The following is a 16092-nucleotide window of genomic DNA, read 5'->3' on the forward strand; positions in this document are numbered from 1 at the left end:
ATGATTGGATGAGATTAAATTGCGTCCCAGACTACACATATCGACTGCTTGAATAAAGTGAATGAGTATTGAATCATTCGGGTATGCTTCAGTCTGACTGCATTACGTCTGCACCGTAAAATTGTATTTACGCTATTCAGCTTCCACAGAAACATCAGCCATTTCCCCTCCAGGCTGAATAAATCTTGTCGGCCAGCATTTCTATTTGGCTTTTCAATTGTTTTAATGCAGCAAGCAAACTCCTAATCCACACTTGCAGCTGTTGTGACCCATAAGTCACTGAGTAACCTCCTCATTTGTGGACTTAATCATGGCAGAACTTTGGTTTAGCGTAATGGACCTCTAACTCTGAAATTAAGACAATGAAGACGAGAGATTATCATAAACTTAATTACTACTGAGAGAACACCTGTGAACACCTTTTTTATGAATTTACCGGTAAAGTCGTTCTGGAAATTTTCTGGATATTTACCGGTATCACTGTGTGAAAGGGGCTCATGTCTGTGCACGAAGATCAACTGCTGGAGATCTCAAATGACTGCAGCCGTTCACAAATCATGTCTTTTCCGCTCGCAAGTCCCTTATTTTCAATTGAGGCATGTGGTTTGATCACATACTGGGAGTCCCTTCCTTCCAGGCACACCAAGTTGAAAACATCGAAACTTTTCAGAATGCCCCAAGCGCACCGCAAATCACCTGGCAAGTACTATGAACAAGAATGCACACATTTTGGTAGACAAATTATCTCAGACAAACACAGAACCATAAATAAAACTTGTCTCAGACTTGCAGCATTGTTTTGTCAGATTGTCATCCTCTGAGAAAATGGTTGATGTTCACCTAGAAATATATTTACACCCACCCTTCCAGGTCACAGTAAAATTGCCAAGAGTTGACCGGTCTGCGGTGTTATAAGGTTTGGGGACCACTGTTTACTCTAATTACCGCTACAAGAATGTGAAGTGGAATCAATTCTTTACATATCCCTTCAACCTGTTGATAACATAGGCTGCATTTACACTGCACTGTTTAAGTGACTCAATTCCGATTTTTTTCTCCCATGTGGCTCAGATCGGATATGGCCCATGTACGTGTAAGCAGGAACAAATCACATGGATTCCGATTTACTCAAATCAGATTCAGGCCTTGTTCTTATGTGGAAATTTATCTGATATGAATCGGATCTGTGCCCTCGTGTCTGCAGTGTAAGCAGGTAGATCGGATTTTCACCTGACAATGCGAGTCGCGCATCATTAAAAACCATAGCGATTGACGTCAAGTCTGACACTTTCTTTTTTAGAACAGACTTCAGCAGAGTCCCAAACCTTAAATCTTATACACGAGGACTAAAACAGCTTTTACATTGTCATATAGCACAGGTATTTAAGCATGTTAACGAGAGCGAGAGAGCGCAATGTCCGCCACTTAACCAGTATAAACTAATATAAAACTAGTGCATACATTACATGCATAAATTACGTCATGAACATTGCATTAAGATGCCTAAAGTTTTAAAAAAGCCTATATATCAAAAGAAGATGGACAAATGAGAACCTTTCTGTCATAAACTATAGTAAAACAGCTTGTCAAAGCTGCGAACAGATTACATACAGTAATAGAGAAAAGAGCACTCTTTTATTATCAGCTGTTAGTCAGCGCCCAATCTTTTTTTTTTCCTGGTCATTGCGCCTTTGACGTGTGCTGTGTAAATGCAATCGGATACGAGTCACTTTTGAAAGATGATGTAAGCAGGTCATCAAAAAAATTGGATGCAGTGACAAAATCGGAATTGACCATCAAGATCTGCAGTGTAAATGCAGCCATAGTGTCTTCTTTTTTGTGATCAACGTTTTATTGGCCATAGTGTCTTCTTAAAATACAGTACATATGATGTAAATGTATTGTACGACCAAAATGCGAACATCTTGAACAGTTTGAATTTTTGTGAAAATATATATTTTTATTTCTTCCTAAAATGTTTGTCTGCTTGCACTTAAACTTGAGGTCTTTAATAAAACTGTTTTGTCATTTTGATTTGTTTTGCACATTGAATTTCTAAGCAATGAAAATAATGGTGAACAATTAGCACAAGCAAATCAATTCTAGGGATGTTGGGTATATTTTTACATAAGCTACACATATCTCCTGAAAGCATATTGTCTGCTTTGTAAACAAGTTGTAAATTAGACTGAAAACTCCTTTACCTCACAATGCATCCACTCTTGAGAACAGCTACGGATAACAATCTAAACCTGTCAAGGTATTTCTGCACCATTTTGTCTCGAATGAATCTGTGAACTCTTCAAACATGCCTTAAATTATTGAACATGACCAAACTCGGGATGTGTCTCTATCCATCTCATGTATCTCCTGGAGAGCGAGCCCCATGGAGATTGATGGACAGTCTTGTCTGGTTGATGTTGGCATGTGGGGCGTCTAAAGGAAGTGATCTCGTCCCTGCCGTGAGCTTCTTTGCTCTTTCTCATAAATGTTTCAATTGCCCGGCAGATGCGCAGTCAATAAATTATGCAAGGATCCTAAATGACTCTTTCCAAATTGCCAAAGTCCCAAAGGAAGGAGTACGAGGGTATCATTTTGCATTGTCCTGTAACTACACATTTTGCTATTAATATATTTTCATATATAACAAACAGAGTATGCTGATGCATTGTGATGCAGATACAAAGACGATGTTGTTGTGGTTGTTAGAGCAATAAATCCACCACTGTATTGTGGTTGCTATATATAGCCTAGGGTGCCTGGTTTAAAGTAAGTCGATCAGATTTTTTGGCCTGCATTCTTCACCATTTTTTTCTCTTCAGATAGACAAAAAAGTACTCCTATGTTCAATAAAAAACCCAATCTGAGGTAGAGTATCATTCATGCCTGTAGCATAAATGGTGCAGGGCAAAGCGAGCTTTAGCAAGTAGCGCTAATGCACATGAATACAAATAAGAGAATCAAAGAACAATTCTCTACATAATTCATCCTTCTTTTGTCTGACAACACATTGACTTGAGAGATCAAGTGTTATGTTAGTACAAAATATGGTCAAGAGTTTGGAGTAATATGCAATTAACCTTATGCCTTTGGCTGTAATTAATATTACACACACCGCTAACGCAGAATGCTCTGCCAGTAGGCAGGAAAAGCCAATTACCAAATCACCCGAAGGAACTTTCGACGTCTAAAAAGTGTTGAAATGTCATAAACAAGAATTATTTTCTTCTCAATATGATTTACTGATTTATGTCAAAGTCTGAAATGAATCCCTAAGGCTGCATAGAACTGTATAAAAAATGTGTTTGTGGATCTAATCTATAAGTGGGTTATTAGCAAACATGCTAGCTAGCATCACACTGTGATGCATGCCAGCGACAGATTGACTGTTTGCTGTAGTTTAGCATAATTCAGCTATCGACTCCAGCTGACACGTGAAAAGATTGATAATGAGACCCAGGATAATGCAGCTTTGCTAACCTTCGACCTCTCCACCATAACACAGCTGGGACCTCTGACATCCAGACGGCTCTTCGTAATGATGCCTTATTATAGCCTCAGCTGTTTGTTCAGCCTAGAATGGTCATGAAATGACCACAAAAGCAGCTTTTCTCTCTGTGCCAATAGCCCTGCGGGCTGACATACTGTACAGCGAAACTGTTTTGGGTGTTCAGAATTTGAATCCCGCCTCAAAAACCTTTCCAGATCCCATCCACGTGTTTCTTTCCAACTTCACTTCCCGTCCAACTACTTTTCTATCAAAGTAAATATAAAAAAATGGCAAAATGTTTTAAAAAGCTGCTTTTCTAGTATTTAGTTGTTATTCTAGTTGATTCACTGCTCATCTATCCATAATTTTCTAATCTTAAACTGGTCACCAAATGTAGCAAATGTATACACTATGGTGGTCCTGAATCCTGCCTACTTTGATGTATGTACTTCAGTCAAATAGAAGGAGGTGCTATAAAGATCAAATTGAACCTTTAGTTAAAGGAACGCTCCACTTTTTTCCAATTTCGTTAGTTAATTCATCCCATCTCCATTTCTGGTGAGAGCATTTTTAGTTTAGCTTAGCATAAATCATTGAATCAGATTAGACCATTAGCATCTCAATCAAAAATGGCTTAGATAATTTTTCTATTTAAAGCTTGTCTTCTGTAGTTACATTGTGTACTAAGATGCTAGAAAATTATAAGTTGCTATTTTCTAGGCTTCTTCACTACATATTATGGAGTAATAATGCCACACCATAGCTGCAGCAGGCCCAGTGATATTAGGCCTAATTATACATTTGTGAGAGATGACTGAGAACTATTTTCAGAAGCAATGTGTGCTCATGCTTCATTTGTGAAAAATCACGTTATTTTTTCATATATCTTACTTTAATTATATACAGCTACTCAGCTAACATGAAAACGTCATATTTCCTAGTTCCTCCAAAAGCCCCCCCTCAAGAGGCTCTGATTGGTCAGCTAACATAATGTGCTGAGATTTGTGGATCGGCTCCATCTCACCAGGAAGCATCCTGCTATATGATTACAGCACATCTGGCCATGCCCCTTCGCTGCACTGGGTTTATGACATCATTAATCAGGATGTATTTTTTTGTACTCCCCAAACTTCGTTCATTGTAGGCTTTGGTAAGCTAACTCTGTAATAGCTAAAGTCTCCCTTTGCATTGAATTTTAAACGTTTTACATTCAGAAATGTTGTTTATGTTTGCACAGCTACATAACACATCAACTAAAGTTTAAAATATGATATCGTAGTGGACCACCCCTTTAAATCCAATTAATATTTGGTGTTTCAGCTCTTTAGACTACTTGGCATACAGTATCTCATCAGAAAGCTAATTCTCTGATTCTAAAACATTTACAAAACAACTCGCTACAGTGTTATGGAGTTATATGTAGGCGTCTATGGTCTTTTTTCAAGTTTTATTATGCATGTTGCAAACACATTGTTCATGCAAACTAAAGCAGGGCAGCACTAGTCCACTTTTCTCCATTCAATCCATTTCAGATGAACATAATGCCATCCTACATTATTACTCAAAAATACCCCACATTACGGATGTTCAATGCTTTGTGAAGACTGTCGTTTCATGTTCTCTTTAAGTGGTTACAGTTCTAACTCTTCCATATATATTATCCCCATCTCTTTTCAGCCTCTTTATCTCTCTCTCCTTTTTTCTTCGCACAGCCTTGCCCTCCTGTTCTGAGTGTGCTCTCATTTTCTCGAAAGCCTTCCAACCTCCAGTGCAGCTCTCCCTTCACCTGTTCCTGTTCTTGTCTGACAGAGAAGAATGAGCTGTGTGCTACCCTGTCAGATCACCAAGCCACTTCCCGTTCATGCCACCTTGCAGTCTGCTGTCAGGTCTCTCGGCTTCTGTAAACCATCTTCCCCTGCAGAGCTACCATGTCAGACTAACTACCCCAGGGTTCCCAAATTTTACCGTCAGCTGAACCCCTAATGATTTAAACTCAAAAATATTCGTCAGCATACCTTAAAAGAACCTTATACTTTCTTTTTTTTTTGGAATAGACTAATTTGCCAAGTCACAAACAGTTAAACATTGCAGTTTTTCAATCTATTTAGGCGATCTCCTGTTTTTTAGCTTAGCTTAGCATAAATCATTGAATCAGATAAGATCATTAGCATCTCGCACATCTCTTCGTCAGTATACCTTATAAGAACATTCAACTTTTTTTGAAATAGGTCATTTGACAAGTCACGTACAGTTAAACAGTTTTTGAGCTGTACCATTTTTCAATCCATTTAGCCGATCTCCACTTTTTCACACTTTAAGCTTACCTTAGCTTAGCATAAATCATTAAAACAGATAAGATTATTGGCATCTCGGGCATCTCTTAGTCAGTATACCTTATAAGAACATTCCACCTTTTTGAAATAAGCTCATTTGACAAGTCACGTACAGTTAAACAGTTTTTAAGCTGTACCATTTTTCAACCCATTTAGCCGATCTTCACTTTCGCACACTTTTAGCTTAGTTTAGCTTAGCATAAATCACTGAACCAGATAAAAGCATTAGCATCTCATGCAAAATTTCAAAAAAGAGTTTTGATAATTTTCCTATTTAAAGCTTGACTATTCTGTAGATACATTGTTTACTAATGCTGACGGAAAATGTAAAGTAACTATTTTTAGGTCTATATAGCATTCCTTGATTATTTCATCAAAATGAGAGTATAGTTCCTAGCCATATCGGCTTAGAAAATAGCAACTGTTCATTTTCCGTCGGCCTTACATAATGTAACTAAAACAATCAAGCTTTAAATACGAATGTTATTGAAGCTCTTTTTTTTTAAATTGAGCTTGATGCTAATGTACAAATCCGATTCAATTATTTATGTTAAGCTAAGCTAAGCTAAGCTAAAAGTGACCTCACCAGTCCTGGAGATTCGCTAAATGTATTGAAAAATTGTAAAATCAACTGTTGAAATCTATAGGGAACTTTAAATTTTGTCTATTTCCAAAATAAGGTCAAATGTTTCTTTAAGATTTTTCAAACTATAGAACATAGTGAATTGTAAAAATGTGTTTCCCACCCTTATTCCTGGAGGCACACTAACTGTATACAAATATTTAGATCAGGATTGTCCACTATCAAGTGAGTTGAGTGGGTTTGATTAGTAAGAGTGAAAAACTGTAGCATTTGGTGTGCCTTTAGGAACAGGCATGGGAAACACTGACTTACAGTTCTCTTATAGCTCCGCATTGGGAAAACTTGGAAAAAAACAATCGATAGCAACCATTTGAGATGGTGGTGAATAACATTTTGGTGAACATTTCATCTTGCTAATAATCATATTCATTGGTTCAACGTCAAGGGTCAAAGGCATAGCCCTTGGAAGAAATGCTTGCAGAGGGTTTTATTTCCAATTTTATCCCTCAGCATACATTTAACAGCACTTGCAGAGCTGCTGTGTGCTCCTTCAAACATCCTTGACCTCTTTTGTCCTGACCCTGACCTCTGTCTTAATCCACTCACCGATCTCACAGCTCTCTCCTGAATAGCCCTGAGGGCAAAGGCAACTGTAGCCCTCTCCTTCAGTCAGACAGCTCCCACCATGCAGGCATGGGTTGGTCTGGCAGGGATCATCTTCTGCTGCAGAGAGGGAACACAAAGAAGAGGACCAGATGTAAAACACAATAAGAAAGCATTTTGTGTCCAAATCTAGACCTACATCTAAATCTTTAACATGAGCATGAAGGTTCAGTGTTTCCAAATAATGTACTGTGTATGTGAGTTAGGGTAAGGCGATAAGGAAAAAACAAATCTTTATCAGAATATTTGAGCGAATAATGATTTAGCTGAAACTGTGGTCTTTGGTGATTCTTAAAATGCAAGTGAATAGACACCAGTACTTTCAGAGAGAGACAGAGAGAGAGAGAGAGAGAGAGAGAGAAACATTATACAGGCAAAAAAAATTAATACATGTGGCTCCTTTTTTATACATTCAGGTCTTACGAAACAAATCAATTGGTCTGAAAATGACTTATAACATTACTACATTTAACCCACAGCCACGATAATCTGTCCAGAGTGCGTTCAGAACAGTTTGGACCACAGTTACAAGAAATCTTCTTGTTCTACAGTAGTGTTCTGAAGGAAAAACGTCTCAAAAGAGCCTGAGTGGGAGTAAATTAACAGCACATTTTCTTTTTTGGTGAATTATCCCATTGCAAATGTGACTTAAAACATATCATCTGTATTCAGAAATTATATAAAATGTTAAATATATTTAAAAAAGTTAACCAAAAGGTAGGCATTAAGGTTTAGATGTCAACTTAAAGTATACTATTTCAAACTATTTGAAAATATAAAATAATTATCAACAGTAAAGGTTTTGTAATAATGATAATCTGGAAAATACTTCAAAGCTTATTAGCACATGACCAATAGGTGGCACTTCTTACAAAATTGGCACATCCATTCAAATTTTAGCTCTGATGAAGAGTTCCAAATTTTGTTTCAATTGATCAAACTATTACTGGGAAACAGCTTCCCAAATAGGGATATCCAAACCTTTTCCCAGAGGTCAACTTTCCTGCAGAGTTTTGCAGTGATACTTATTAGAGTCTTGTTTAGAATTTGCTTGCACACATTGTTTTTCTTTAGGTCAACATTTAATCTGTGCAGGTTAATCCACAACTTCTGCCCATGTTCACGTGGGTTTCCTCCGGGTGCTCCGATTTCCCCCACAAGTCCAAAGACATGCGCTATAGGTGAATTGGGTCAGCTAAAATTGTCTGTAGTGTATGTGTGTGAATGAGAGTGTATGGGTGTTTCCCAGTGATATGTTGCAGCTGGAAGGGCATCCGATGTGGAAAACATATGCTGGATAAGTTGGCGGTTCATTCCGCTGTGGCGACTCCTAATTAATAAAGGGACTAAGTCGAAAAGAAAATAAATGGATGAATAATCTGGCAAATACTTTAAAGTTTATAGCACATGACCAATAGGTGGCACTGCTTCTAAATTTGGTACATCCCTTCAGATTGTAGCTCTGATGAAGGGTCCCAAGTCTTGTTTTAATTGATCAAACTATTGCTGGGAAACAGCCTCCTTAACTGAGGCATCCAAACCTATTCCCAGAGGTCAACTTTCCTGCAGAGTTTAGCAGTGATACTTATTAAAGTCTGTGTAAAATCTAAATTTACAGTGTTTATTTTGCTAGTGCACATTGTTATTCTTTAGGTAAACAGTTAATCCATGCTAGTTAATCCATTGTCAATTAATCAATCCAAAATCAATTATCAATTAATCAGTTGAAGCCTGACCATTTGCTTCCACGTTTGAAGTGGCGGTCTGTCTCTGATGATGTCAGTTTGACAAATTCAGCAACAAAATTCTCAACCACGCCCCTTTTACCAGTTTTCTACAAGGCAATGATGCACAAAAAGAAAGCCCTGCCCCGACTTAATATTTATTTTCTGTTAGAGCAACATCTCAGAATATACATCTCAGCAACTTCCGGTTCACTTGGACTTTAAGCAAACAACAATATTCAAGCTCTTCAAATTCACTAGAATATTTTAGGTGTGTTTGAGCTTAAATCTGCGGGACAAGCCAAACCTACTCTGAATAACAACATATTGTTTAACCTCCGAATAAAGATGAATGTCAAAATTCATTTCCGTGTGGCTCAGAACAACCAGTTTTGACAAAGAAATTTGGGCCACATTCATGAGCAGGCAGCTTCCACTTTCCGGGTTAAAAACGCACAGGAGCTTAAACGTGTGACTTTCAACAAGGTGAGAGATTAGTGAAAGTTTGAAGTCATCCCCTGTTCATCATGACGGATGCTCCACAGTGAAGGACAATGCGATTCGCCATGTCCGCCTCTGATGATCCCCCGGCCTTCATAAATTATCTGATCATCGCCTACAGTAGCGGCGCACAATTTCCTCTATTTTTATGACACATTACCATACCGTTCTCGGGTCATAAACACACTTTATTTCAGTGAGCTACAACTCTTGAAAAACCTGTCTGGCGAAATGTTTTGGGGCGTGGTGATGAATGGAAATTTTCACAGATTAAGTCATAATTACATCAACTTACGGACAGGCAACTTTCACAAGGACGCAGGCGTTTGACTCGCACCGGAAATTGATTAAGTGCTGCTTTATAATCCGTTTCCAGCCACGAGACGCAATCTGACAGAGCATCAAACACACCACGTCTCCTCCGGTATAATTCCCAACACATAATTATTTACAGCAGGAGAGATAAATCGCAACGCGGTCGCATCGTGCGCGTTCGACTTCCCACATCTTATCAGGTTTTTACTTTGTTACAGGCCTTGGGAGCTCTTCCACAGAAATTAACCGTACTTTGTTTCTTGTCTGTTTTGACAGCTTGTTTTATTTCGCTCTTCTGGCAGAGGCACGCAATCCCTTAAGAAACCAAAAGTACACACAGAACGATACAAGAGTAAAGTATGACAGCAGATTAAAGGCTTGGTTTGCGGTTGTTTTCTGCAGTTACTGTATGTACATTTACATTTGTTTTGTGTATGTTTGTATTCACTGACAGCATTCAACTCAATTTGCATGAATGAAAATGGCAAGCTGATTCAGGCTGGTTTATGTCCTGGTATGGAATCAAATAAAATAAAATAAAAAGTTAAAATACAATAAAAAAAATAAATAAATAAAGTAAAAATACAGTAAAAATTAAAATAAAATAAAATAAAATAAATTAAAATAAAATAAAAAACTTTCCTTTGGCTCATGTCTTGTTTTATCAGGGGAACGAAAATAAAAATAAGATAAAAGAAAATGAAAGAAAATAAAATACAAAACAAAATAAAATAAAAATACAATAAAAATCTAAATAAAATTAAATGAAAAATAAAATAAAAAAATAAAAAAATACAGGAAAAAAATAAATATAAAAAAATACAATAAAAACATCAAATAAAAAAATAAATAAAAATAAAATAAAACTAAATAAAATACAGTAAAAAATTTATAGAAAATAAAAAAAAAAGAAAAAAAATACAATAAAAACTTAAAATAAAATAAAATAAAATAACTTTCCTTTGGCTTATTTCGTGTTTTACCAGGGGAACGAAAATAAAGATAAAATGAAATGAAATAAAATAAAATAAAAAATATGATTTTAAAAATAAAAAATAAAACAAACAAATTCAATTAAAAATAAAATAAAGTTCAACAAAAAATAATAAAAAATAAATGTTCCTTTTTGATTATTTCCTTTTTTATTAGGGAAATGAAACACATAAAATGAAATAAAATAAAATAAAATAAAAAGTTAAAATACAATAAAATAAATAAAATAAAAAATAAAATACAGTAAAAAAATAAAATAAAATAAAATAAAATAAAAAAACTTTCCTTTGGCTCATTTCTTGTTTTATCAGGGGAACGAAAATAAAAATAAGATAAAGGAAAATTAAAGAAAATAAAATACAAAACAAAATAAAATAAAAATACAATAAAAATAAAATAAAGTTAAATGAAAAATAAAATAAAAATAAAAATAAAGTAAAAAAACAATAAAAACATCAAATAAAAAACTAAATAAAAATAAAATAAAAATAAATAAAAATACAGTAAAATTAAATATAAAATAAAGAAAAAAATAAAAATACAATAAAAACAATAAAATAAAATAAAATTAAATTTCTTCTACAATTACTATTTTCTTAGCCTCCTATGTTTGTGTTCAATTAGTTCACATTAAAGGCAATGCAAATAACCCATTATTTTTTACAGAAGCCTGAAAAAAGGCTCATTTTAGTAGAAAATTTCAGATGGCACTTAGAAGCTTTTGCATCTGAACTCTTCATTTGTAAATAAAAATGAACGTTTCTTTATTATTTATATAGTAAGTGATTATAATACAAATCAAGAACCCTGCTCTGATTGACACCAAGAAATGTACAACACAACATGTGCTGTTTTTATTTTAACAGCCTAGTTGACGAGAGACATCAAAACATATCTAATGCCAGTTGAAGATGAGTAATCATCCATCCGTTCCTTTTATATATATAAATTATTCATTTCTGAAACTTCTTCAAGGCCCTGCTCATGCTGCAAAGTCACTAATGTAACTAAAGCCGCATAAAAACCCACATATTTACAACAAACACTGTGAAGGACAAAATCTGAAAGTCACACGCTTGAAAGTTTTGCATTAAGGACTCAATTGTTCAAAGACATCAGACAGCCGAAAGCCCCCGTCGCATGGCTGAGATTGACAAGTACGTGACATCTGTGGCTTCATAGCGGCGAAAAAAAATGGAAAATATTCCCTCCACGGCTCACAGAGAAGCAGCTGTTTTACCCATATTATTGTGATGTATGGAGAACTGTTTCCAGGTCGAAGCCTCTATTCGTTTCAATTGTGACCATTTTATGTTCACTGTTCAGTCGTCTCACACATTAAAAGGAACCTTTTACGAATGCATGGCGTTCACTACAGTCTCTGTATCCCAGACACCAATATTTACCCATTTATAAAAGATGAATCTGAGATTAGACATGGATGTAAACATTACGCTCGTGATTTTCAAAAGTATTACAGCGCACTGTGAGCATGTATTAGTTCCATTTGTTTTCACTTTTATCTGTAATACGTGACATCACACTTAATAAGCAGATTGTGAATGTCTATTTTCAAATGAAAGTAGCTAAATCGTTAAATTTCGTGTCGTGTACATTTGCATATTACTGACGTCATCAGATTCTATTTATATAAGTTCATTTAATTCATTCATTTTCCTTCGGCATAGTCTCTGATTTATCAGCGGTTGCCACAGCGGAATGAACCACCAACAACTCCAGCAAATGTTTGTATTGTATTAGATATGTTTTGTATCAATAGTAATAATAATAACAAAAAAGTGACAAAAAAATTGTTTATTCAATTATTTTTATATTGTTCATAAATTATTATTATATTTTTACTATTATGATTGTTTCTGTAAATAAAATGTGACAATGAAAATGACCGTAAAATAAAAATAATGTCATAATGAAGGCAGTTTCAGCCAGTTAAAAGTGACAATGAATAAAAACAATACTCAAATGATAATTAATTAAAATAATAATATTATTATCAAAAATAAACTTATTGTACATTCGCTCATTTTCCTTCAGCTTAGTCCCTTATTTATCAGGGGTCGCCACAGCGGAATGAACCGCTAACTACTCCAGCATATGTTTTATCCTCTTCCAGCTGCAATCCAGTACTGGGAAACACCCATACACTCTCTTATTCTCACACACTCACTTACTATGGCCAATTTAGTTTATTCAGTTCACCTACATGCAAACTCCATACAGAAATGCCAACTGGCCCATCCGGGACACGAATCAGAGATCTTCTTGCTGTGAGATGACAGTGCTCACCATTAAGCCACCGTGTCACCCATCTATTTGTGTTATATATGTTATATGATACACAAACTCAGACTCAAGTTGAGAAACTGGTATGTCACTAAAGCTCTGTGATTGGATTATTATAAGCACAAAAGAACTAAAAAAAAGGCAAATTAAATAGTTTAATTTTCAAACAAAGGAGAAGCAGATATATGATTGTTCCGAAACAACAAAAGTCACTAGATTTGTTGCTTGGTGCTATTTTGAAAGTCTGAAAGGTCGCTAAATCTAGCATGAAAATCATTAAGTTGGCAACACTGGTGGCCTCAGGGGTGTAAAATACTTGAGTAATTTTACTTTAATGCGGTATTTAGAGGAACAGCTCACCCAAATATCAAAATTATCTCAAAAATTACTCATCCCAAAGCAATAATCTACAGTATGTATATAACTTTTTTCTGAGTAGTTTAAAATGTTATCCTATTCAACACGTTTATTTCTTTAACCCTTTCACACGCCAATTTTAAATACTCCCATTGAGTTTTTTATGTGACGTTACTTAAATTGCATTGCTTTAAGATTTCCATGGCGACACGTCAAGTTTATCAAGTGACACATCGCAACCCCTATGATTTATTCATATATGGTTGTTTCTTTTTTCCCTTTTTCTGTAAATGTTGACAAACGTCCTGTGAAACAACTGATATTACGATTCTCAGATATGTGCACGAACATGTATTTCATCGTTTAAACGGCTTAATAATGATCTTATTATTTGGTATATGATGGTTAATGAATGACGCCATGTTGCAGGATGGATTAAAGCTGTTGGATTTACAACATGTTAATTCATAATTTTCTCTCAAAATACTTAAAGTTAGGTGGCTGGTTAACTGGGAGGGAAATAGAGTAAACTTTCTAGTAACCTAAACAATGTGTCTCTTACGTGAATAAAGCACAATGTGCGATTATATTTAAAAACATTAATATTGCCATCTCCATAAATATCGGCATGTACAGTATTTTTACAAAGCGTAAATGTTACGTGTTGCTAGCAGTTATCTGCATTTGAATGTCTGAAACCTAAAATAAATGTTATTTGTTTGAAAACACTGATTATGATTTATTACCACAGTGTGCCTCTTTCTATGTGCTATTGTGGGGAATCAGATTTGATTTAAGCAATTGATGTCATCACACTGGTATGATCGTACACTTGAAAGGGTTAAACACTAGATTTGCCATCTTTCACAGATGTTTTTGACCTTTTCTATTACATTTGTTTTTGTTTTGTTTTAGCAGTCGATAACATGCGTCGTAAATATATTCTAATCACACCGGTGTGATCGTACATGCAAATTGATTAAACACTAGATTTTCTGTCTTTCATGGACGTTTTTGACCTTTGCTATTGCATGTCGTTTTATTTTCATTTCAAGAGTTCCCACTTAGATATGCTTGGTGTATAAAGCAGGTTTGGCATGCTGTCCCGGGAAAGAATCCTGAGCTCGGAGATATTTGAGCCCAGGGCTCCCGCCCGGTCGATAAGCATATCAGGAGATCCGAGATCAGGTAGGTCCCGAGAGCTCCCCCTTTAGAAAAGGGAGGAAAAGGAGGAGATAAGGGGGAAGGGGGGATTCTTCCAAACGAAGATAGAAACAGTAGGGAGAAAATGATCCATTTATAGTAAACTAGGATCAATCTGATTGGATTATTACTGCTTACAGATGAGTGGCCAGACGTGCTCATCATATCACATGCTCCTCTCGAAATTAGTTTATGAAACTTCACATGTCTAACAAATTATGAGATTTACTTTACTCTGCGGTACAGGAAGAATCACGATGAAACTAGAATCTCCTGTCTCATTTTAATTTTTGTTCTTTTTTATTACTCAAGTACAATTTTAAGCTGTACATTATTTAGTTTACTTAACCCCAAGGGCATTTTCAGGCAGATACTTGTACCTTTAACTCTGTAAAACTGCTACTGAGCATCTGCACTTTCACTTGAGTATAATTTTTGAAGTACTTTTTACACTCCTGGATATCCGCTTTGACCAGTTTTAATAACCGAAGCTTGCGCCAGAGTTCAAGGACTCTTCGTCATGACGGTGATGAAATGAACCCTTCAGCGACACTCCAGAGCATCTTCATCCCAAATCCTGTCAAACGGATCGGTTTCAGAGAGCATGGAGAGCTCTCGACGCTTAGCTGAAAAAAAAAAAAAAAGATATTCGGGTTCCAAACAATTAGTCACAACGTAGGCCATTTTCTGCAGGTCCCAGAGGAGAACAGATCCCTAAGCTGAGGATAATGTGGAAATTCCTCAGGAGGAGTAAATGAGAATGCTTATTCAGGACACGTGTAAGCGTTATGCATCCCGAATGGAATTATAATAGGAGTTTAGTCAAAGTAAGATGCTTACGGGGGTATTTTGGTATTTGGTGTTAGATGGAAGTTAATAATAAAATAAATTAGGATGTAGTGGAGGATCAGGAGATCAGTGTTAATGCATTGTTTACATCAGATAATTGAAAGACTTGTGAGGAATTTTTAATACATCAGAAAGTATTTGACCTCTTTTCTGTTCTAATTCATACCTCTATACTGTAAAATGTCATTATTAAAAAAGTTACAAAAATTCGAAATTATTAAAAAGAAAAGGAAGTTACACAAAAATAATTATAATAGAAAAATAATATTAGTATTTGTAATAATAATAATAACTACAAAAAAGTAACAAAAAATAAGGAATTATTGAAAAACACATATTATTATGTTTTAACTATTATGATGGTTTCTGTAAATAAAATGAAAATGACCATAAAATATAAATAAAGTCATAATAAAGGAAATTTCTGTCAGGAAAAAGTGACAAAGAATAAAAACACTACTCAAATGATAATTAATTGCCTAAAATAAATGTTAATTGTTTGAAAACGCTGATGATTTGAGGTTTATAATCATTGCATGCCTCTTTCTATGAGCCATGGTGGAAAATCAGATTTGATTTAAGCAAATGATGACATCACACTGATGTGATCAAACACTTGAAAGGGTTAAACACTAGATTTATTGTCTTTCACAGATGTTTTTGACCTTTGCTATTGCATTTGTTTTTGTTTTTAATTTTCATTTGTCTGACAAATTACTTTATGATATTTACTTTACTCTAAATCAATGTGATGAAACAAGAATCTCCAGTCTTTAA

General features: G+C 35.2%; 1 protein-coding gene across 1 annotated transcript in view; it reads right to left on the reverse strand.

The window, feature by feature from the left end:
* The window catches only part of ncanb (neurocan b), a 242756-nt gene that overhangs the window by 77121 nt on the left and 149543 nt on the right, over window positions 1–16092 (reverse strand). The window contains exon 9 of the mRNA XM_056447233.1: window positions 7013–7129. Within this exon, the coding sequence (XP_056303208.1) occupies window positions 7013–7129 (117 nt within the window). The remainder of the gene's footprint in view (window positions 1–7012; window positions 7130–16092) is intronic.

Source organism: Danio aesculapii, chromosome 22 (genome assembly GCF_903798145.1).
Source record: "Danio aesculapii chromosome 22, fDanAes4.1, whole genome shotgun sequence".
NCBI classification, from domain to species: domain Eukaryota; kingdom Metazoa; phylum Chordata; class Actinopteri; order Cypriniformes; family Danionidae; genus Danio; species Danio aesculapii.